This window comes from Camelus dromedarius, chromosome 4 (assembly GCF_036321535.1).
Source record: "Camelus dromedarius isolate mCamDro1 chromosome 4, mCamDro1.pat, whole genome shotgun sequence".
Taxonomy (NCBI): domain Eukaryota; kingdom Metazoa; phylum Chordata; class Mammalia; order Artiodactyla; family Camelidae; genus Camelus; species Camelus dromedarius.
Genome location: NC_087439.1, coordinates 2,821,751 through 2,846,604, shown reverse-complemented (window position 1 = coordinate 2,846,604; position 24,854 = coordinate 2,821,751). Strand labels below are relative to the sequence as shown.

General features: G+C 42.6%; 1 protein-coding gene across 1 annotated transcript in view; it reads left to right on the top strand.

Annotated features, from left to right (window-relative positions):
• LOC105102688 (ankyrin repeat domain-containing protein 26-like) overlaps positions 1–24,854 on the top strand; it is a 130,689-nt gene that overhangs the window by 48,215 nt on the left and 57,620 nt on the right. Inside the window, exons 4-9 of the mRNA XM_064484639.1 lie at positions 16,055–16,184; positions 17,341–17,474; positions 18,681–18,817; positions 23,186–23,472; positions 24,149–24,263; positions 24,426–24,599. Of these exons, the coding sequence (XP_064340709.1) occupies positions 23,258–23,472; positions 24,149–24,263; positions 24,426–24,599 (504 nt within the window). The 5' untranslated portion in view covers positions 16,055–16,184; positions 17,341–17,474; positions 18,681–18,817; positions 23,186–23,257. The remainder of the gene's footprint in view (positions 1–16,054; positions 16,185–17,340; positions 17,475–18,680; positions 18,818–23,185; positions 23,473–24,148; positions 24,264–24,425; positions 24,600–24,854) is intronic.

Below are 24,854 nucleotides of genomic sequence, written 5' to 3'. Positions count from 1 at the left end.
GTAACATCCCTAATAGTGCGCTCCTGTTGGTGGCTGTAATTGGCTATAGTATGTATGCCATTCTGCTGAATTTAATTTGTATGTTCTCAGTTCTCAAGCATAAGTAAAAAGGTGTTTTTGAAAGGCATCCAAGTTGAGTTTTCCGGGAACTCTGTATAGTTTATTCCTCACCTCGCGGTAAGGTACCTGCTAAGTAGAAAACAACCAAATTCCCCGACAGACATCTCCAGCTACCCGACCCCACGTCCAGCCTGCTCTGCCTGCCCCCCTGCCTGACCCTGAGATGCTCTTTCTTCCTCTTTGCTTTTGTTTCCTCTTTCACTTCTTAGGGCTCCCATACATTGGAAAGAAAACAGCATAGATGTTCTCCAAGTTCTCTCTCAGGTGCACAGTCTTAGGGCAGGCTCTGGGCTCTGAAGCCGGCCGTGGCTGGGGGGAGCTGGGGGTGGGGTGTAGGGGTGAGATCTGCGTGGACTTCACCGTGACCAGCTGACTAGCGTTAGTTGCAAGCTTGCCTTAGGTGCTATGGTTTCAAACTCATTTTCATATTCACCTTTGAGGTTTGTTTTTTTTTTTTTTTTCTTTTTTTTTTTTAGCTTACAGATAAGGAAACTGGGTCTCAGGTAACTTGTCTAGGGTTCAGAGCCAGTAAATGTACAGCAGAACTGAGATTTGTTTAGACCTCAAAACGAGTAATGTCTTTTTCCCTGAACTACTATAGACTTTCCTGTGTTAGAGCGAGTTACCTGGAAACGTGCTTCCTGCAGCCTGGGTTCCTGAGTTTGTTGGCACCAAGGTATAAAAAGATGATTGTCATGACCAGCTTGGGCCTGTTGTGGAGATGCAAGAGGGAGGAACCAGAAACTTGGAAGGGGTGAGGGAGGTAGGGTCAAAGCAGCTTCACTTTTCTCAGAAGGGTGTTTACCTGTGTTTATCCTTCTCACTCCTCTGTCCTCCATCAGTTTCTTGATTTTCATTCATTTAGTAACGTTATTGATTGTGTTCCTGGCTTGTGTGCTAAGCAATAGGATTGAAGTAGTTTTTACACTTTGGTGTTTACAGCCTAACAGGAAAGTAATCCCATTTACTGAATATGGTGAGGTGCAGAGTGCTCCCTTTTCTACCCATAAAAAGTGGAGCAAAGTTTTTGTGGAGTAGTCCGGGAGGATTTCCTGGAGGAAGTGCTCTTTAAGCTGGGACCTGGAGAATGACGTGGAGCTAGCTGAGGGAAAGGTGGGGAAGGGTGCTAAAGCGTTTGAGGCACGGCTTGTAGAAAATGGGCTGTAGAAATTGGGGAGTTTGTGATTCAGATCCAGGGCTGTTTCTGATGATGTTGCAGGGACAAGAAGAGCAGTTAGTTTCAGGTATGGACGTAACCAGGAACTAAAAACTAGACCAAGGCAGCTACTCCCCTCCCTCTTTACATTTACAAAATCTTGTTGCAGCCTGCATCTCTGCACAGCTGTTTTGTTGTTGTTGGTTTTTGTTTTTTTCTGTGTTCACTTTTACCACATCCCCATGCACTTGGCAGAAGAGAGCTGACCCTAGCTGCCCAGAGGTGTGTGTCTTCAGAGCACTCTGACTCCTGAGGGAGAGGATCTGATCCAGCTTGGGCCAGTGTCCACCACTGGTCGTTTCAGCAGGAGAGGGGCTTTGGGTGGCTTTCAGGGCTCTTCTGCCTTCCTGTCTCTGGCGGTGTGGAGGTGTCAGTCAAGCTGGGCGGCATTCTTTACAATCTCTGTAATACTGGATACATGTATAACATGAGTCCTGCAGCCTAACAGTAAACACCCAGGAACCCACTACCGACTGACTGACTTCAGAACAGGTTATCTGGGCCCATGTTCTGATCCGTGGCTGGGCATCTGTACAATAGAGCAGGTGAGAGTCTGGGCTCTGGACACCTGTCTGTGACCTGAGCTTGTTTTTCTGTCCTGTGGAGAGGGGGTAGCGATACCCACCTCAGGGCTGGGAGGATTGGGTGAAACACACAGGTGAGCGCTGAGCCCTAGGCCTCGGGTTAGTGCTCTGGTCGTCACTCCCTGGGAGTGAGCGGCCCTGGCGGGGCCGGGGTCCATCACCTCAGTCTCTTGGACATCGTCCTGGAGTGCAAAGCAGAGTCCGCGAAAATGAGACTGTCAGGCTTGGGTCCCACAGCGGTGTGGGCTAGGGCAGCCCCCTCTCCCGGTGAGATTTGTCAGTTAAAGCATCTTCTCTGCCAGGCCCTGGTCCCGTTCCCCGGCCTCCCTGAGGGATGCTGCAGGTCCTGTTGGAGACAGACTGATAAGGAAATGGGTTACTGTGTCACTCTGTAGAGTGACACACTAATATAAGATCACTCAGGATAGAGCCGCTGACTCCACCTGGGCTTCCCAGTTACTAATTAATTCAGCAAGTGGTGTGTGTCTGCACTGGCACACAGACTAGCCATTCAGCTACTTCAGTGAACAAAGCACCAGGTCCCCAGGCAGCTCGTGGTCGGTGGATGGCTGGCTTGGAGAGAGGATTAAAAAGGCTTGTTCAGGCCTTGGCTTTAGGTTCCTTCTAAAGAGTTTCTTTTCATTTCTCTTTTTTATTGCACTTAACACAGACACAGGTCTAAGATACTCTTTTTTTTTTCTTGAGTTTATTGATAAATCATTTGATTTTAAGTGACCCTCCCCATGTTTGTGCATCTGGAAAACTGAAAAAGGTGGCTTATGCACAAACCTGTTTTTAAAGTGGGTTATTCTTTTTATCGTAATTAAATGAAGATAAACCACCTCTGAGCAGTTCCTGCAGTTAGCAGATACTTTTCTTTTGTCTTACATATGCCCCCTAAAATAATTTTAGAGACTTTGAAGCCGTAACATGATTATCCCCCCTATTTAAGAATTATATAATGTGTTGTAAGACATAAAACTATGGTTGAGAAATGAAAAATGGGTGGCACATCCTAACCCAGAAGGTGAAGTTTCTTTTTTGGCCAGAGTCTTCTACACACATTCAAACTTTGTCGCTGTAGTTTGCATTTTGTGCTGGCACTGATGGGTTTGTGGTTTCCAAGCCCAGGCACTCCCAGAGCCTCCTGCCCGGGTGCTGGGGGGGGTGCTGGTGGTGGTGTCCAGTGGAGACTCTGAGAGTTCCCTTTGAGGCAGCCTGGAGGCGCCGGGCACAGGGGAAGAGTGTGAGACTGCCACTGCTGCTGACTGTCCGGGTCCCACATCTGCAGTTTGGACTTTATTACTTCAGGTTAACGAGCTCCCTTCAGTTGCTCATCCCTGTCTTTATACCATCCTGGTTTTCTTTTAAATTGACCAAACAGCAAGCAGAAGGAGGCTGTCCCTTGTTCTCTGCTTTTCATTTTAAAACAGCTATATCAACATAGTATAAAACTCATAAAATTCAAATGTTCAGTTCACTGCATATTTACAGTTGTGCAGTCATCACCAAAGCCATTTTAGAACATTTTCATCATTCCAAAAAGCTTTTTATCTGGTGTTTTCCTCACCTATAATATTTTGAGATTCATCCATGTTATTGCCAGGACAAGTAGTTCTGTAGCTTTTTGTCATCAAACAGTAATTAACTGGATGGCTTCAGTAGAGTATGGACATTTGGAATGTGTCCATTTTTTGTCTGTTGTGAATAATTGTGCAATGAACATTCATCTCTAAGTTCTTATGTGGACATACATTTTCACTTCTTTTGGGTACACAGGGTTAGAGTTGCTGTGAGCAAGTGATGTGTGTGTGTGTTTTGGGGGGAGGGGATGGTAAATGATTTTATTTTAAAGCATAATAAGACTGCAGGTTAACTTATCAAACAAACACGAATACCCTGTGCACTGGCCAGTGTGCGGGCACTGGAGCTGGGTGGAGACCAGACCTGGTCCCAGCACTTGCAGGAATTTACTCTCAGAGGGGGAGGCGGACTATCCTGCACACATGATGCTTCAGCCACTGCTAGGTGCTGTGAAGAAAACCAGGACGTATTAAAAGAGTAGAGAGTGGAAAGAGGAGGCCATAATTTTTTTTTCTATAATAAAGATGTTTTAAATGCTGTGTATTTAACAGATTTTTTCAGCAATCTTAAATGTATAGAAATAGTGTAAAGAGAGTATAAAGAAGGTTTCTCTCTGTGTCATGAGAGTGAGTTCCTGGTACAGTGCTCCGTCTCCCCAGCACACCCCACGCGGCACCCCTGTGGGACCGTAACACAGCCGTGCGCGTCGGACAGGGCGCGCCAGCCGGGACTGCTTCCTGCCCTTCCGCCCCTGCTTGGCATGTCACATGGTGCACGTAGCCCCTGTCTCCTTGGTCCCCTTCAGGCCAGAGCAGTTCCTCACACTTCCTTTGGCTTTAGTGCCTTGATACTTTGTCAGATTGATATGTTTTTAATTTTTAAAGAAACCACCAAACCATTTTCCAGAGTACCATTTTACCCTCTGTCAGCAGATATCAGGTGTTTCAGTTCTTCATCTCCTTCCCAACACCTCATTTTGATTCTGTCCCGTCTGGAGAGGGTGTGAGTGGTACTACATGTGGTCTCGCTCCGCCTCTCCCTCATGTCTATGACACTAGTGTCTCTTTATGTGCTTACTGACCAGTTGTGTATCTGGTTTGGTGACATGTCCTCTCATGTCTTTCACCCGTTTAAAAATCCTCGTCTCTAATTTGACTACAGAGATGCAACCAATGAAGGAACTATTAATAACTGGCAAATCGATTCATGTTTAAAAGCCCAAAATTAAACCCTTGAGAAAAATGACTATTTTCTATGCTGTACAGATAAAGTTGGGACTTCCTAATACTGCTGTAGCAGAGGACTAGTTTACCTCGACGGATTGGATAATTTACACGTATTTGACTGAAGAGATTTTAAGCCAGTGGCTGGAATGAATGCTCCTGCTGCCATGTTGTCATTGGGAACAAATGTATAATGAGAGAATGTGGCGTTTCAGAGAGAGGGAAATTCTTAAATAGAACTGATGAAAAGTAATCCTGGAAGAAAACAAAGTTTAGTGCAGTCTTATTTATAGAACAAGTAGTGTTAACTGAACAGCTAAAGAAAATAAACAAAAATACATTTCTCCAGTTAATACCTAAATTGCCACCAATCACAGGTCAGGCTTGCAAAATAGAGAATAAAACCTGCAGGATTCACCTGGGTCACAAGGATTTATCCTGAGTCAGTGACTGAGGTCAGGGGACTGCTATTATTGATTGTTTCAGTAGATATGGGAGAGTGCTGAGTTTGGGGCTTGTTCGAAATTTCCTTCCCTTTTCAGTCTGTCAGTGCTGAAGCCATCCTGAAGCTTGTATGTCCCTATTGCATCATCTTTCTCTCTGTTCCGTGGTCGAAGATGCTTTTTTTCTTTTTAAAGGATCAATATACTGCTTTCCCGGGTGTTAATTGTTACAGGAGGACCATATAGGCCTATAAAAATACCCGATGTTATGTTTCAGACCAGTGGCACACCGTTTGAAAGTAGTGCTAGGTAACGTTTTCCAGCTGTTTCCAGGAAAGTCCACCTCTTATTGAGCCATTCCACCTGTTTTGTATTTTGCTAATGTTTTCAAGCATCCTTTCAGGACAGCTCTGATCCCGTAATATTCAAATGATGATAAAGGTGATATTCCTTAGGGGTGTTATCAATTCTTTTTTTAGTCCAAAGTGAGCTGGAAGAAAAAGACATCTGTGAGTCTCTGTCCGCTCTGATGTACCTGCTAGAAAGAGCCATTTATTTCCTGCTACTAGGAAAGTCTAATAAGACAGAAATTAATCAGGAGAGTGCAGCCAGGCGGGCGGAACAGGAGCCATGGCGGCTGCGAGAACCTAGTGAGCATGAGGCAGCCACGGCAGGGCATGGCTCCCGGGGCGGGCCGGGCCTCGCCTCAGGGGCCTCTCACAGTGACATGGAAGAGGAGGGCAAGAAGGGCAAGAAGAGGGAGGGCTAACATCTGACTGTATTTTTCAACAAGATCGGAAGTGAACAGAAGGGAATGCACAGTAACTGTTGGCAGAAGGGGAGGAACCAGAATTCCCCCAAGGAATACCTCCTCAGACTTTCCAACGGGCCGGGAATTGAGTCACCACTTAAATGAGTATTCCTAAAAGGTGAAAAGAGTAGAGACAAGAAAGCCCATGAGAAGATGACAGAGAAGTGCCCTCTGCACACTGTGGTGCTGTCCCTGCCTGAGCGCGTGGAGCCCAGCAGACTGCTGAGCGACTGTACTGAGAAGGAGGTGAGGTACTTAGGGCAGTTAATGTCCGTAGCAGGATAGCTGAATCCCTCCGGTAGGACCGAAATCCTGCGTTTCATAGACAGTGCAGAGAGAGCCCACCAGCTCCAGACCGAGGAGCATGATGCTGTGATCAGCCTGTCTGCGTGCAACGTCAAGCTGGCCTGAAGGGATGGGGAGGACACCATCTTCAGGGTCCCCATCCATGACATCACTGCCGTGTCCTGTGTGCAGGATGACACCTCACACCTGGTGATCCTGAAGACAGCCCGGGCCCCGGCATCTCCCCCAGCCAGAGTGTGTGTGCAGAAAGTTCCAGAGGCCTCGCCACAGACTCCCTGTCGGAGAGCGGAGTGGGGCCCATGGAGGCGTGCTGCCTGGTGTCCTGGCCGCAGAGAGCAAGGTCGCTGCAGAAGAGTCTTCCAGACTGTGTACCCAGAGTCCACCATCGACTCCCTGGACAGAGCCGTATTTGATGGGGCCTCGACCCCCACCCACCACCTGTCTCTTCACAGTGATGACTCTCCCACAAAGGTGGACGTGAAGGAGCCCTATGACACAGAAGCCAGCACCTTCTCCTTCCCTGGGTGTGTGCACATGGAGGACGTCTCGCCCTTGTCCTTCTGCATACAGATGGCACCGCATGCCAGGACAGTCAGCTGGAGCGAGCTGAGCTGCTGCAGGACTACACGCTCACGCTGCACACCAAGCTGCCATCGCAGAGACCCAGCAGTTTGCCTCCCTGCTGCACGAGCATCGCGCCAGGGCCTCGGTGCACGAGTTCTCCGTCAACCTGCGGCAGCTCCACGGGGACGGCCACCAGTTCCTGCTGCTCAGTCTGCGGCCCTTCATCCCTGAGGAGGACAGCCAGCACTTCGAGAACTTCCTGGAGACCACTGGGTGTATCAGTTCCTAGCTTATCTTCTCAGGATTTCTGCTGCCATTCATAGAATTGGTAAGTTCTTTTTTTCTAGGGAAAAAAAGGCAGCAAATGTTAGGCTCCTGGATTATAGCTAAAAATGTCCTTCTTTATTAGTTCTCTGATGCTTTACAACAGACTAAAAGTTTTTGCATCATTTTTATAGTAGTTCTGTGTGTTTATTGTTTAAAATTACCTGCTTCACCATTCCTAGAAGTTGAACTCATGACTTCCGTGTTCACTTTTGAAAATAGTATCTTTGGATGAATAACTGCATTAAAATTTTGTTACAAACCCAAGTCTTCAGTCTTTTCCTTTTTTCATGGTCTGTGGTTTGGAGTGAAGGCCTGGAAATTATTTGATCAGTTCCCCAAGTTGAGTGAAATGCACAGCCAGTGTTTAAAACCCCTAGCATAACCATTCTTTTGCCAAATTATCTTCAGTGTCACCTTGGTCATACAAATTTCCACACGATTGTAATTTTGTTCCTTATCTTTTATCCTCTTCTGTTATCCCACCCCTCTCTCTGCTACATTATTACCTCTCTCTCCCCTATTGTAGGATAAATACTTAAGTTTCTCTGTAGTTGTCACTGTCATTGCTGGAGAGGAGAGTCATTTAAATAAAATATAAACTTATTTTATTAAATGTTGAAGGGAAGTAGCTCTGTGACTAGGCGGCCAGAATCCATTCCACTTTCTTCTGCTTTTTTCTGGTCTACTCATGAATTCCTTCCTCTGCCCAAGGAAATAGAGAAATTCCCATGAAAGTGTCCCTGACACAACAGAAGAAAAACTGGAAAATTCACATATACGTCGACAGTAACAACACAACCAACCAATGGACCAAAAAAAAAAAAAAAAATCAAGAGAAATTAGAAAATACCTTAAAACAAATGAAAACAAAAAACATAAACATGCTGTACCCAAACTTACGTGATGCAATGAAGTATATACTCAGAGAAATGTATAGTTTTAAATGCCCATGTTAAAAATAAATATCTCAAATCAGTTAATCAAGAAGAATAAACTAAACACAAAATGAGTAGAAGGAAGGAAATAGTCAAGATTATAGTGGAGATAGAGAATAGAAAAACAAGAGAGAAAATAAATGGACCAAAATCATTTAAAAGGGCAACAAAATTGACAAAACCTTAGCTAGAGTGATCAGAAAAAAAAAAAGCCTCAAATCACTAAAATCAGAAATGAAAGTAAGGAAATTACTACAGACCTTAGTTCCAAAGATAGCACAGAATTGTACTCTTAAAAATAGTTAAAATGATGAATTTTATGTTATGTAATTTTACCTCAGTAGAAAAGCCTGTATTGGATTCATGAACTGTCTGGTTCCATTGATCTGTATGTCTTTCCTTTCATCAGTACCATATTATCTTGAGTGTTGTAACTGTCACTTTATAGTAAGTCTTAAAATAAGATTTTCTTCTTTTCAAAAACATTTTTGCTATTCTAATTATTATCACTTTCTGTATAGAGTTTAAAATTAATGTGTCAATATACACAATAGGTAATACTGGGGTTTTTATTGAAATTGCGTTAAATATATAGATTTTTTTGTTTTAAAGAATTGATACTTTAACTCTATGGAGTCTTTCAGTCCATGAGCATGATCTATCTTTCCATTTACTTAGACTTTCAGACATCCTTTGTTTTCTTTCGTTAGCTTTTTTTAGTTTTAAGTATACAGCGCCTGAATGTATTTCTTAGATTTGTATCAAAGTATTTCCTTTTTTAAAAAAAGAAGCTATTTAAATGGTATTTTAAAAAAGAGTTGGCTTCTTATTTTTCATTAATATTCTATACATTACAATTTAATTTTTGTACGTTGACCTTTTATTGTGCAACTTTGCTAAATTCACTTACTAATTCCAACTTTTTATAGATTCTGGAGATTTCTGCTTTCATGATCATGTCATCCTTTCCAATTTCTATGCTTTTTCCCCCTTGCTTTATTGTACTGACTAGTCAATGTAGGATGTTGAATAGGAGTGGTAAAAGTTTTATATCCTTGCTTTGTTCTTGATTCTGGGATAAAACGTTAAATCTTTTACTATTATGTATGAAGTTAGCTGTAGATTTTTTCTGTAGATGCCCTTCATCAGATTAAGGAAGTCCCCTTGTATTCCTAATTGGCTAGAGTTTTTAATGATGGATATATTTTGAAAGTTTCAGGTTTCTTTTCTGCATTGGCTGATATAATCATATGGTTTTGATTTTTTCTTAGTCCGGGGAGCAGCATACTGTGACCCACAGACCGAATCCTGCCCACTGGCTGTTTGTGTAGAGGCAGCAAGCTAAAACACATCTTTTACATTTTTTAACGGATTGTAAAAAGAAGAATAATATTCTGTAAAAAGTGTATGTCACCCACAAAGCTTAAAATATTTGCTGTTTGGTCCTTTACTGAAAAAAATTGCTGCATCATCCTTTAGTCAGTTAATATAATGGGTTATATCAGTGATGTCTCTTTAACTAGGTTTGCATCACGAGAAACCGCCCCCCCACCACTTGTTTGTGATGTAGTATTCCTTTTATAAATTTCTGGATTTAATTTGCTATAATTTTACTAGAAAACTGTATGTCTATTTTCATAAGATACTGATTTGTAATTTTCTTACAAGGTCTTTTAAGGCTAATACTAGCCTCAAAAACGAGTAGGGGATTGTCCCTTTTTTCTATTTTTTATTTAAAAATGTTTTCTTAAGAGGCTGTGTTTATTTTATGTTTATTTTATGTTCATAGCAAAATTGAGCAGAAAATACAGAAGTTACCCCTTGCTCCCAGACATGCACAACCTCCCCCACTACCAACGCTTGTACCAGAGAGTACATTTGTATGTTATTGGATAATCAATCTAAATTGATACATCATTGATACACTACACCAAAAGTCCATTAGGGTTCACTCTGTGGGTTTTGACAAATGTATAGTGACATGTATCACTATTATACTACCATATGGAATAGTTAACACGGCCCTAAAAGTCCTCTGTGCTCCACAGAGTTATTTCCTCCTCCCTCTTTCTGAACCCCTGGAAATCACTGATCTTTTTACTGTCTGCGTAACTGTACCTGATCTAGAATTTCATATATTGGAATCATACAGTATGCAGCCATTGTCTTATTTCATTTAGTAATGGGCGTTTAAGTTTCTTCCACGTCTTTCCATGGCTTGAGAGCTCATTTCCTTTTAGTGCAGAATAATGTTACATTGCCTGGATGTACCATGGTTTACTTATTAATTCACCAAATGAAGGACAAGTTGGTTGCTTCCAAGTTTTTGAAATTGTGAATAAAGCTGTTACAAACTTCCATGTGCAGGTTTTTGTATCCATGTGCAGGTACACAAGCTTTTAATTCCTTTGGGTAAATACTGAGGGGTACGATTGCTGGATCGTGTGGTAGGAGTATGTTTAGCTTTGTAAGAAACTGTCCGGCTGTCTCCCAAAGTGACTGTCCCATGTTTGCATTCCCACCAGCAAAAGAGGAGAGCTCTTGTTGCTCCACATCCTTGTCAGCATTTGGTGTTCTCAGTGTTACAGATGTCTGGCCATTCTGATAGGTACGTAGTGGTATCTTACTGTTGTTTTAGTTTACAACTTTCTAACGGTATATAATGCTGAGCATTTCTTCATATGTTAATTTCACATGTTTATCCTCTTCAGTGAGGTATCTGTTCAGGTCTTTTGCCCATTTTTAAATCAGGTTTTTATTTAATTTTAAGTGTTCTTTGTATATTGTGAATAACAGTCCTTTATTGAATAAATCTTTTGCAAATATTTTCTCTCAGTTTGTGGCTTGTTTTCTCATTCTCTTGCCAGTGTCTTTCACAGAGAAGAACTTTGTTGTTGTTGTTATGAGTGCACCTTATCAATTCTTTCTTTCATGGACCGTGCCTTTGGTGTTATATCTCAAAAGTCATCACCATACCGAGCACCATCTAGAATTTTTTCTATGTTACCTCCTAGGAATTTTATAATTTTGCATTTTACATTAAGGTCTATCATCCATTTTAAGTTACTTCTTTTTGAAAGGCATAAGGTCTGTCTCTAGACTCTTAGGTTTTTTAATATGTGGATGTCTGGTTGTTCCACTGCCATTTGTTGAAGAGATTATCTTTTCTCCATTGTCGTACCTTTGTGATTCATCAAGATCAGTTCACTGTAGCTATTCTTTATCAAGTTGAGGGAGTTCCCCTCTATTCCTAACTTGCTGAGAGTTTTTTTTATCAAGAATGAATGTTGAACTTTGTCAAAGATTTTTTTCTGTATGCATTGATATAATCGTGGGTTTTTTTCTTCTTTAGCTGCTGATGTAATGGATTGCATTAATGGATATCCAAATGTTAACCAACCTTGCATAACTGGGATTAATCTCACATAGTCTTGGTGTATAATTCTTTTCATATATTGTTGGTTTTGATTTGCTAGTATTTTGTTGATGATTGTTGCATTTGTGTTCATGAGAGATAGTGGTCTGTAGTTTTCTTGTAAAGACTATCTGGTTTTGGTAATGCTGGCCTCATAGAATGAATTAGGAGGTTTCCCTTATTTCAGTATCTTCTGTGTTTTCATAGAAATTTTTGAATGATTTGTTGCAATTTTGTGAAAAGTGCCATTGGTATTTTGATAGGTGTTGCATTGAGTCTGCAGATTTCCTTTGATTGTACGGTCATTTCAACAATATTAATTCTTCCAATATATGAACACAGTATACTTTCCCACACAAAAGACCTAAATAGCCAAACAGTCTTGATAAAGAAGAACAAAGCTGGAGGTATCATGCTCCCTGACTTCAAACTATGCTACAAAGCTACACTCATCAAAACAGTATGGTAAAGGCTAACCTTTTCAACAAACGGTGCTGGGTCAGTTGAATATCTATATGAAAGAAATAATGTGACTTGATCCTTAACTTAATACCATACGTGAAAACTGACTCCATATGGATTGCATACCTAAATGTGAAGAAAAAACAACTTGACTTCTAGGCTAAAACATGAGAACCACTTCATGATACACACCTGATAGTTGACATCTAAAAGATGGAAACAGCAAGTGTTGGCATGAATGTGGAGCAATAGCAAATCTCACACACTCTTGATGGGAGGGAGCATAAGTTGGTCCAACCACTTTGGAACGTTGTTTGGCGGAGTGTGCTTAAATTAAGCCAAACCCGTGCATACCCTGTGACCCAGCAATCCTACTCCTAGGTCTATACCTATCACCAATAAGCACATATGTTTATTGAAAGACATGTACTAGGATATTCATAGCATTAATTATAATAGTCCCAAGCTGGAAACTGTAAATATCTGTCAACAGTGGTGTGGGTAAACAAATTGAGACACACTAAACTACTATGCAGCAATGAGAATCAGATACCTATAACTGCATGTGATATGGATGAATCTGACAAAGACAACATGAAGGAAAATAAAACTACAGTTGATCCTTGAACAACACAGGGGTTAACCTGTGTGTAACTTACAGTCGGCCCTCTGTATCCATGGTTACTCTGCTTGTGTAGATTGAACCAGCCACAGACTATGTAGTCCTGTACTATTTACTGTTGAAATATATCCACATATAAGTGGACCCACAGTCCAAGCCAGTGCGTTCTAGGGTCAGCTGTGTGTAGTATACCACATAACACACGATCTGATTCCATGCATGCAAAGTACAAAACAAAGCAACACTAATCTGTGCTCTCAGATGTCAGGACAGTGGCTACCCTGAGAGGTTCAGGCTAGAGGGAAGTTGAGAGGGCTTTGGGGGTCCCAGTATGTTCTCTTTCTTGATAAGAATGCTGACTTCATAAGTCTGACCAGATTGTGATATTTTGGGGGGCTTTTAGACATGCAATATTGCATTTTTCTGTATGTACAGTATTTTTCAGTAGAATGTTTAAAAATGTTTCCACAGCACAGATGTGTCATAATTTATTCAAACTTCTCTGTATTTATTGGTCATTCAATTGGTTTCAGCTTTTTACTTCTACAAATATTGTGAAGTAAAGATCTCCATACATATTTGATTCATGGTGGTCCTCTTTAAGAATAAATCATTCATATGTTAAGTGGCTGAAGTCTTCACGCTAAAAAAAATTGTGATATTTCTTCCCCCCAAAATGGGAAACTCAGATTTTCATTTTCACTAGCAAGGTTTGTATTTTTCCTCTTACAGTCTCATGAGAATGTCTTGTCTTTTTCATTGTGTTTCATTTCATTTCCTCATTTATAATAGATTCAATCATTTTGCTTTCATAGATGTTGCAGATACTTTCCCTAATACAGCTGCTCCACATTGAATTTGTTTATAGTCGACTTTCTATAAAACTTATGGTGATTTTAAGTACACAGATACTTTCATACCATCCCTCTGAAGAAGAGGTAAATTCCTGTCTTTCAGCATGGACTGGGCTTTAATGACTTCCTTTTAATGAATAGTATGTGATAAAGTGACAGCCCTATGGAGAGGCTTACATGGAAAGGAGCTGAGGCCTCCAGCCAACAGACATGTGTGTGAACTTTCATAGAAGTGGATCTTTCAGCCTAGTCAAGCCTTCATATGACCACAGCCCTGGCCGATGACTTGACACCAAAGCAAAGCCACCCGCCTAAGACACTCCCTAAAGCCTTGCCTTCAGAAATGTGTGAGATAATAAGTATTTGCTCATTTAAACTGTTAAATTTTGTGATCAATTTCTATACAACAGATAAGTAATATACAATTTTTAAACTTTTTATTTTGAAACACAGTGTATGTGCAAAGAAGTAAATGAAACATAGATATACAATTTAGCAAATTATTTTAATGCAAACGCGAGTGCAATGGTTATGAAATAGAAAATTGCAGGTCCCCAGAAAGAATGTGCATGTTCTTTCAAGTTCAAAACATCTTACTCCAGTTTGTATGCAATCATACTCTTGAATTTCATGGTAATCATTTATTTGCTTTGCCTTATGGTCATATCTCCTATGTTTACACCTCTGAGCAATACAATTTAGTTTTGCTTATTTTTGAGTTGTATATTAATAGGACCTATAGAATCATAGGTTTATTTTGTTATACCTTATTTCTTCTGTTCAACCTTCTGTAAGAGTCACCAGTGTTGCCCGTAGCTCTAGCTTGTTTGTCTGCGTTACTGTAGAGTATTTCTGTTGTTTGATTCCACCGCAGCATATTTTTCCATTTTACCTGTTAAATATTTTCTAATTTGGGATGACTCTGCTTGCTTTTACAGTCCTGTTCATATTGTAATGGTTCACGTGTGCAAGAGCTTCTCAGTGATATATATCCCTAGGAGTGGTGATATCTTCTTAAGATCTTGATTTCATTTTCCTCAAATCTATATCCCCAAATGGCTTAGTAATTGTATCTTTAATTTTTTTAAGGAAACTCCATACTGTTTTCCATAGTGGTTGCACCAGTTTATAGTCCCACCAATAGTGCGCAAATGTTCCCTGTTCTCCACATTTTCACCAACACTTGCTATTTCTTGTCTTTTTGTTGTTGTTGTTGTTGTTCTTTGTTTTCATTGAACTCAAAATAGCTAGTAACAAAAACATCTAAAAATATCTCCAACATTTAATTCTTCAGTTATTTTTGGTTGATGACATTTGATTATTTAGTTCCTGCTTGTTTCCATCATGGAGTAACAAGTCTATCAAAATATATCTGAGAGTTTGCAGCAAGCTTTAAACCTGTATACTTAGATCCTAACCCAAAACCATGATTTAGTTGTTAGTTTTAAATCTAAATTTTTTCTGCCACACAGAAGCTTATTAAACTAATAATCATAAATAAGCTAGCTATTAATTAGTTTTCAAGAAAATGCCCAAATACAGCACATACATACAGGTCACATATATCCTTTCGTCGTTTACTACTCATATAATATGAGTGTAAAATGTACAGTGGAGTTACATCATAAACACATTTAATTTACATTAATTCAATATGTCATGTCAGTGAAAAGGAAATAATGAGGAGTAAGGAAAATAACAATAAAGCCATGGCTAGAAGAAGCTGAAACAAGTTTCAGAGGCACAGTCAAGGAAATCAATACCTACTAAATGAACCCAGACTCTCTGACATACCGCTCTCTCGCGAGTGGTGAAATTCACAGCCCCAGTTTATTTCTTGTCTTTTCAATAATAGCCATTCTGACAGGTGGAGGTGATATGTCATTGTGGTTTTGATTTGCATTTTCCTGATGATTAGTGATGCCAATTATCTGTTAGTCATTTGTACGTCTTCTTGGGAAAAATATCTACTGAGGTTTTCTGTACAATTTTAAAATCAGATTGCTTTTATTTTGCTCTTGAATTGTATGAGTTCCTTATTTAATTTGATATTAACCCCTTATCTGATAGATGGTTTGCAAAGATATCCTTCCATTCCATAGGTTGCCTTTTCATTTTGTTGATTGTATCTTTTTTTTAACATTTTTTATTGATTTATAATCATTTTACAATGTTGTGTCAAATTCCAGTGTTCACAATTTTTCAGTCATTCATGGACATATACACACCCATTGTCACATTTTTTTCTCTGTGAGTTATAACATTTATTGTATCTTTTGTTGTGCATCATTCTTTTAGTCTATTGTAGCCCCACTTATTATTATTTTGCTTTTGGATGGAATTTCGCAGTTCTGGCCTCTTGACAGTTGAAATATCTTTTTAAGATCAGTACTTTAAGGCTTAAAATCCTTTTTATGATTTAAGGGGTCTCATTTACATTTAAAACGATACTCTAGGATACATTTTAAACTTTCACAGCGGGGCGTGTTTCCAGATTTGGCAAAGGCCTCAAACAGAGAAAGAGCTTTTCCTAACAGATGAGTGAGCTGGAGAGAGCAAAGCTGACACTTATCCCTGTTTTACTCCAGACCAGGATAGGTGGACAGCAGAACAGTGTGGTCCTGCAGAAGCTGAAGCCTGACACTCCTTACACCATCACCCTGTTCTCCCTGTGTTGTGATGTGGAAGGAGGTCGGGTGACAGGAAGAGGCAAGACCAGTAAGTGAGCCTGGACTCCTGTGGCTGTTTTAGTAACCGTCATGGGGGTGGAATCTCATCTTCCACTGGAAACACTGGGGTGACACAGAGGTTTGCTAAACTTTCAAAATGCATGTTAATAATGCTCTTTTTCTTTCTTTCTTTCTTTTTTTTTTTTTTTTTTTTGTCTCTGTTGGGGGTGGGAGTAATTAGGTTTTATTTATTTTTTAGTGGAGGTACTGGGGATTGAACCCAGGACCTCGTGCACACACTAAGCATACACTGTAGCCCTGAGCTATACCCTCCCCCCAAAGATCTAAATTGCTTTTAATATCCTTACTGGAGTTATTTGTCTCTGGTCTTGGAGAATGGTGTTTATTACCTTCTAGGATAACACAGACAAATGAACAAACTATGCTCTGAGGCCAAGATACCTTGTGGAGGGATGAGATGTGTACCTGATGATCACATTTTTTTCCTTTATTCACTACTTCAGCAGGTATTTGTGGGTGCCTACTAAAGGGATCCTGTGTTCTAGGGTTCCCGGGACCCATCAGTAAACCTGGGCTTCATGTGTGCTGGGTTGTTAGGGTTATGCGTGGTGTGCTTTCTGTGCATTTCTGAACCTTTGAATACCATGAGAAACCTCGATGTACGACCCTTCCACCAGCACTTTGAATGTTCGCTGGGAGCACACAGAGCAAAATCCTCATCAGTACGAGCTCTCCTATGCACCCACAGCAGGTGGTCTGGAGGAACTGGTCACTATTTCCTGTAGGGAAAAGTGTGTGTTAGTTTCAGCTGTAGATTGCAAAGTGAAGATCAAGCGTTAACTAGTGTACCATAGCGCCGAAGGAGTTCATGTTCCTTCTGTAGAACTTGACGGAGGGTAGTCGGTTGGGGCCTCAGTGCCTGGGTGATGGGGGCTTTTGGGGGACTGGGGCTGGGGGATCAGATCATTCCAGGGGCTTTTCAAGAAGGAGCTGGGCGTGTGCAGAGAGGCCTTCATCAACTCTTAGAACAGTTTGTATGGGGGCACATTCTTAGGTTCCAATAGTACAGAACCTGCTTCTTGACTTGGTTGTCAGTTAGTATTTTGAGTGTTTGGTTGTTCAAAGTATTATTTCTTATACAAGGTTTTCAAATCAAGTATTTTACATTTTATTAAAATCTTTAGGTGCCAATCCCTGGGAATACCAATGATGCTGTTCTTAGGAATCTGCAGCCAGATGTCCCAGACACCGTTACAGTGGTTCCCCTTTATCCTGAGGGCGATGGAGGGCGTACACCAGACACTGGAAGGACATGGAAGTAAGAAGGCAGACAAATTCAGCGTTTTCATGATGCATTTTGCTTTTTAGTATAGTGTAAAGTTTAAAGTAGAAAGAAAATTTGGGAAGTACATAATGATGGAATAAAAATGTAACAATTACACATAGTTTACCTTCCAACCCCCACCAATTGTTAATATTTTAGTGTATGAAGTAAAAGTCACATTCTTCTTAAGTGGTAACTTAAGGATTTCTAAATGTGTTTACAGTTATCAGTGTTCTCTGTCACTGACAAAAGTTCATGAGCTTTGCTTTGTGCTCAATAAATTTGTACGAAGCAGTGTTTTGTCACTAGCTTTCAGTGTTGGTTGTTGAAATCTGCTGGTCGTGTTACTTGATAGCACGTTTCTCTGCTGATGAAGTGCTTTTTGGCATTGGAAATCTCTGTGCTTTCATTTGCTACTAACATGTTGAGAAACCAGTTTATAGTGGTTTTACAATTCTTTGTAGTATTGTTTAAAGGCTTCGGTGCATACCTCTAAATATTTTTTTTGGCTTAAAAATATACGTGCTGATGGCTCAAAGAAAGCAAGTATGGATGACATCTTTTGGCAAAAGATTAGTGATCTAGAAAAATGATGTTATTGCTAAAGTGGAGTTTGGAGCTAATACATGGATTTAATTTGCATGTTTTTCTAAGTCCCTATTGGGGCAGTTAATTGAGAACTGAGTGTATCTTTGATTTCTCCCTGTGTTTGCCTTTTCTTTGAATCACAGAAGACGTTCAGTGTCTGTTGAATGAGAAGAAATGAATGATTGAAACCAGCTAATCTAGCTGCCCGGATTAGATGGGCGTCCTCCGTGTTGTCAGTTCTCATTTAGAGGCAGAGATGATAGAATCCTCTTGTGTCTCTCTCCATGACCTGTGCTGGAAAACTGAAGCTGCTTTTCCAGTTTCTCGCTCTTGCCCCTTGTCCCTTGTCCTTTTGTGGCCAACCCAGTATTACTACTTTTACTCCCTTGTTTTTATTGACAACAACTTAAGCTTCTGTAGAGACCAAGGCCCTAGCTGGCTGAGTTTGGCTAAATGTGGATTTGGAGAGTTTTCATGTGCTTTTGTGTGTAGATAATTCAAAGTTTAAGGAAGTCAGTATTTCTCCTACTACAGAGCAGAAGTTCAGGGTAAGTGATAGCTTGCCATGTGTAAACAGGCGTAAGAAATATGTGTTGCCTTTTCTTTTCTCAGTGGTGAGAGGACTGGCCAGAAACGTCCAAGTGTACAATCCACCGAACAGCGGGGACGTTGGCTGGACCCTGCCCCTGGCTGGTGCAGCAGCGCCGCGTGTGTGTGCTCCCCTGGCTGGCATGAGGCCCCCGGAACCTGTAAGTACTGTTGTCAGCTCAGAGCTGGCAGAAGAATTTCGTAGATTTTACGGCGCCTCCTGCTGTGGTTGCTGGTGCAGGGCAGTAGATGAGTTGGTGTGGCCCTGGGTCACGTGCACACTCATTTCCTGATGAACTTAGCCTCATGTTTGTGTCATGCTTGGCAGCCTGTGAGAACGCAGGCCACAAACATGCCTGCGTACAGTGCTTAAGTGATTGCTTTTGATGAATTAAATCGTAAGGGTATCAACTGTAGGGTTAGTAAGCAAAAATGAATTTGGGGAAAATGCAAATTAGCTATATATGAGTTAAAAAACCCCAGTAGTAAATGCAAATCATTCATAGACCCTGTCAATATGGGCTTTCATTGTAACAGACACGTCTTTGTTAGGAACCTACCTGAAAGTTTGCCTTCATTGGCTCGTAACAGATTGCCAATCTGTTTTAGTACTATTCCATTTTCTAAGTAGATTAATAATACAGAGAGCAGAAATTACTAATTTGAGTAAGAAGAATATCAGAACATCTGAGAGAAAGTAAACTTACAAGACTACAAAAAGAAGCAGGGACCATGAACAAAGATAAACACAACTTGAGCCTGTCCGAATGTTGACTTGCATCCTGTGTGTGGCAGGACGTGTTCAGACAACACTGCTCTTATCCACTACCTGGAGTAGCTGTTTTAATAGAGAGATCTCTCCCCGAGAAGTGTATCTTAGGTGTACATGTCTCTAACATTTGGGATGCTTTGGGGTCACTATCATAAGCCCTGGATGTTGTATGTGAGAACCTTCCCCAGGAACCTAAATGGGAGGTTGTTGAAGTAGCTAAGGGTCAAGTGTGAGCTCACATTTAATGGAGAGGGAATTTATGAGAGTAAATTACATCCAGTGCTGTGGCCTGGGCAGATCTCATGAGGTAGCGCAGAGGTTGACTTCTGCTGTGTCTGGGCTCAGCCCTTATTACAACTATAAACGTTATAATGGTGACTAATAAAAGACTCGGTAAGCATTTGGATTGTCGTCAGACAGAATTTGTCAGGTCCTCCCCTCTAGATTGTGGTGCCAGGAAACACACACACACGGGGCACTTGGAGCAGCTGATTCCAGACACACCCTATTCCGGGAACATCATTGCCCTCCACTCAGATGGAAGGGGAATCCCAGCCCCGCCCAGGGCCAAACACATGAGGCTGAAATCCTTTCCACCCAGTTCCCTTGTGACTCAGTGAGGAAGGCTGGACAGGTGGGTGGTGAGGGGGGTGCTGAAAGCTGCCTCCACCTTGCGCAGGTGAGGGAAGGGCTCACGCCTACTTCTGCCCGGTTTCCCCACGTTCACATTCAGGCTGAAGGCCCTGTGGGCTGAGTGAGTGTCACTGGGCCGTTTTCTTATCTGGGACCTTTGTTAAGGAGGTTCCTTCCCTTCTGCCTTGCAGTGGGTCTTCTCACCAACTGGGCACTTTTGAAATGGGAGGGCTTGGCCTCTCTGTTTCATTCAACAGGAATTGGTCAGAATAGTTGAAATCCCTTTCTCTCCCGGTCTGTACATTTAGGTTCCAACCTAGTCTCTGTCCCTAAAAGATCAGCATGTAACCATAGGTCTGAATGGAGCACTTTTTTTTTTTTAACATTTTTTTTATTGACTTATAGTTAGTTTACAATGTTGTGTCAATTTCCAGTGTTGAGCACAATTTTTCAGTTATACATACACATACATATATTCATTGTCACATTTTTTTTCCTTGTGAGCTACCATAAGACCTTGTATGTATTTCCCTGTGCTATACAGTATAATCTTGTTTATCTATTCTACATGTGCCTGTCAGTATCTACAAATTTTGAACTCCCAGTCTGTCCTTTCCCACCCCCACCCCCTTGGCAACCACAAGTTTGTATTCTATGTCTATGAGTTACTGTTTTGTATTTATATTTTGGTTTTTTTTTTAGATTCCATATGTGAGTGATCTCATATGGTATTTTTCTTTCTCTTTCTGGCTTACTTCCCCAGGAGAGAGAGGGCAAGACCAGGAGAAGGCAGGCCCAGGTGTGGGCAGGCCAGGAGAGGGCAGGCCCAGGTGAGGGCAGGTCCAGGAGAGGGCAGTCCTAGTGGTGGGCAGACAAACCCGAGGGCAGACCCACGTGAGAGCAGCCTGAAGAGAGGGCAGACCCAGGAGAAGGCAGGCCCAGGAGAGGGAAGCCCCAGGAGATAGTGGGCAGGTCCAGGCAAGGGCAGGCCCAGGTGAGAGCAGGCACAGGAGAGGGCAGTTCAGGAGAGGGTAGGACCAGATGAGGGCAGGCAAAGGACAGGGCAGGCCCAGGTGAGGGGAAGCCCAGAAGATAGTGGGAAGGACCAGGAGCGAGCAGGCCAAGGAAAGGGCAGGCCCGGGAGAGGGCAGGACCAGCTTAGGGCAGGACCAGCTTAGGTCAGGAACAGGAGAGGCTAAGCACAGGTGGGGGCAAGCCCAGAAGGCTGGTCCAAGTGAGGGTAGGTCCATGAGAGGGCAGGCCCAGGAGAGGGCAGGAACAGGAGAGGTCAGGCCCAAGTGACAGCATGTCCAGGTAAGGTCACAGCCAGGTCATGGCAGGCCTAGGAGAGGGCAGGTCCAGGAGAGGGTACAATCAGGAAAGGTCAGGCCCAGGAGAGGGCAGGCCCAGGGGAGGGCCGGCCCAGGAGAAGTCCTATTAAACTTCCAAGAGATGACGTTGAGAGGCAATGGGTATTTGAGTCTGGAATACCGGAGGGAGGTCTGGATTGGAAATAGCAGTTTGGAAGTTACCAACTTGTAGATAATACATAAAGCCCTAAGGCTGATGTGGGCGGCAGCAGAAAGTAGTAGAGGCCAGAAGACTGAGCCTCAGGGGTGCTGTGTGCCAGCATTCAGGAGCTGGGACTGAGAAGACCGGCCAGGGCCATGGGAGGAAACCGGAGTAGCCTGAGACCCGGGAAGCCCCGTGAAGAAAGGGCTTCAGGAAGTTGGGGAGAGCAGCGGTGGGAAGTGTGGCTGCTGGGCCGTGCGAGGAGAGGACTGAGAGCTCCCCGTGGAGTCAGCACCTGGTGGGTGGTGGGTGACCCTGTCGTGAGCAGTTGCAGTGAGTGGACACACTCGGCTTGGATGGAAAATGAGAGGAATCAGAGGCAGCGAATGGGAACAGCTCCTTTGCAGGGGCAGGAGGCATGTGTGCTGGAGAACAGAGAAATGGGGCTGCAGCTGGAGGGTGAACGCATCTTTTTTTAATAAGATGAGAGCAATAACAGTGTATGCTAATAGAAAAGGTAGATTAAATGGGGAAGTTTGTAACACCACATTCCCTTAGGTCACGGGAGTTGCAGGTGAGGGCAGGTGGGGGGCACAGAAATGCCCCTGAGAGTCAGCTTCAAAACACTTGCCAGGTCCAGTCCACTCAAGACCAGCTCCCAGGAGTGTCAGCCACTTAGGAACTCTACCGCCCCCTGCAGTTTTGATCCTGGCAGGGCCAGAAGCCATGATTAGCCAGCTGGGGGAGGAAGGATGGAGTTAGGCAGGAAGAAGAGGCCTGCCCTGCCTTCCCCCCCCTCCTGCAAGTGGTCAGCCAGCAGCATGGCCTCACTGAGTAACTGACGTGGTCTTTTCATAGTTATGTGGTTAAAAAGTTCTCAAATGTTATACCATGCTCCCACATAAATCTTGGATTGATTCAAGATTTAATTGGTAGAAATAAAAGAAAAAAAAAATACAGTGAAGAAAGCATGTAAACATAAGGCAGAGCCACAGAGCAGGGTCAGCAGACATGAGGAAACACATTTTCATTTCATCTGGAGAGCGTGTATTGGTTTCTCAAGTTTGTACTTAATGATGCATATTGCCACAATCTCTGAAACCATGAAAACAGCTTTCTGCTGTTTGCATCTGCTAAATTCCCTGGAGACTGGCTGGGGCCCAGAGGGATGGGGAAAGGAATAAACAGGGATAAGGAGGTACAGAGACTTTTGTTGGGGAGCTCTCTGGGGGACTAGGCCTTCAGCATCCTGTGGTTCCACCCCACTCTAACCACAGTTGCATACAAACATGGCTTTCTCAGGGTCAAGCCTCACTTCTGGAAATGTCCCAAAACACTCAGCCACCTAGCACCAACATTTGAAAGGAATCCAAAATGGCCCATAAGCAATTGCAGAGATTTGAAATGCCTTAGGCTCCCAAGTGCGCACCAGGCACACTGGGCCTCTGGGTCTCTGTGCACACTCACAGGGACACTGGCTCTGGAGGGACAGTTGAGGGACAGTTGAGGGTCAGTGCTGTTGCTAGGCTGCGACTGTTCCGGACCAAACATTCCGAGCCGTTGAGCTTTTCAGCCAAGGTGTGGCAGCGAGACCTCTGTGGCTCTTCTGCAGCGCCAGCGCTGAGATTGGGAGGTGGCAAGAGACCAGGAGGGAAGTGAGCGGTGTCGGAAGGCGATAAGCCAGATGAAGAAGAGACTCACTGAGTTCGCGAGCTGTGTGGGCTTCAGCATCCATCAGAGAGAGCGCAGGAATCATGAGAACCCCGTGCCTGGGTATCATGTCCGTAAGCGCGAACTAACTCCGTTCCACAAAGCCGCATATTTTGGTCATCTGGACACAGCGGAGGTGTTGCTGTTATATAACGAAAATGTTGTAGACAGCAGAGACAGGAAGAACAGGTAACAGCGGCGGGACGGGGCGGGGCAGGCCTGGGACGAGCTGCCAACTATGGTTTTAAGACATGAATTTTAAATTGCCTTCCCATGTCAGAGATGTTGAAGAGTGAGAAAATGAGCATGTTAGAATCATTGAAGTACAGTGTTCTCTCTCATCCTTGCAGCAGCAAAGTAGATACATTATCACTTTACTTAATTGAAATGTTGTTTTTGTAAAATAGTAACGGTAACAATTATAACATTATCTAACAATTATTGAGCTGTTATTTTGTGCAAGGAACTGCCAGACACTTTGCATAGCTTTTCATTTAAGCATCACAGCGGCGTCCTGTAAGATAACTACTACTTCATGCCCATTTTGTTGATGAGGAAATTGAGGCACAGACAGGCTAAGTGAGAGCTAATAAGGGACAGTGTTAAAGTAGAAGTCAGACCCAAGGTGAGCTGAATCTCAACGGCATGCCCTTTCTATTCAAACAGGTGGTTCTTCCATTAATGTGGTGAGTAATAAGAGCTAATAAATACTGTTCTTTCCCCGTAGAAAGAACTAAGATAAGAAGACTAAATGTCAGTTTTAAAGGGGTAGGAATAGCATGCTGTTGAATGTTTACAATTACACGAGTAACTGTACCTTTGAACTAGTACGCTCTAATTTCCTAAAAAGTCCTCATGTTCGCAGGACTGCCCTGCACTTGGCCTGCACCACCGGCCAGTCATCAGTGGTGAGTCTCCTCATACATTGGGATTGTAATCTGAATGCTCGTGACAAGGAAGGCAAGACAGCTCTCATCAAGGTGTGTAGCAGCCAACCATGTCCACGTGAGATGGATTCGATGTAATTACTTAGAATAAAAATGAATTTATCTGTTTTAAATATAACGAACTAATGGAACTTGAGGAATGTTAACTTGGAATGCCTAGCACTTACAGTCTGTTTCTTGGCGTGATACCAACAGGCTGTACAATGCCAGAAAGAAGTATGTGTCACTGTCCTGCTGGAATACAGAGCTGACCCAAATCTTGAGGACAACTGTCAGAACACTGCTCTGCATTACGCCGTCTTGGCTGGAGATATATCAATTGCAGCAAAGCTGCTCCGCTATAATGCAAATATCGAGGCGACAGACAAGGTATAGCTCAACTGACTTTATTTACAAGATATTTGAAATACAGTGTCTTTTCTAGCTACAGGTGTTTTATTTATAGTAATATGTATACTGAATACAGTACATCAAGCCCTGTTATCATGGAAACAACTCCAAAGCCAAGGCCAGGGGCTAGAGGTAGTGCCCACAGAAAGGGCAGAGCTCTGTCTCCCAGCCGCACTTCTACCCCAGAAGGAACAACGTCCCATTAGGAAGTGCCTGGGAGTGGGTGGTAGGCTC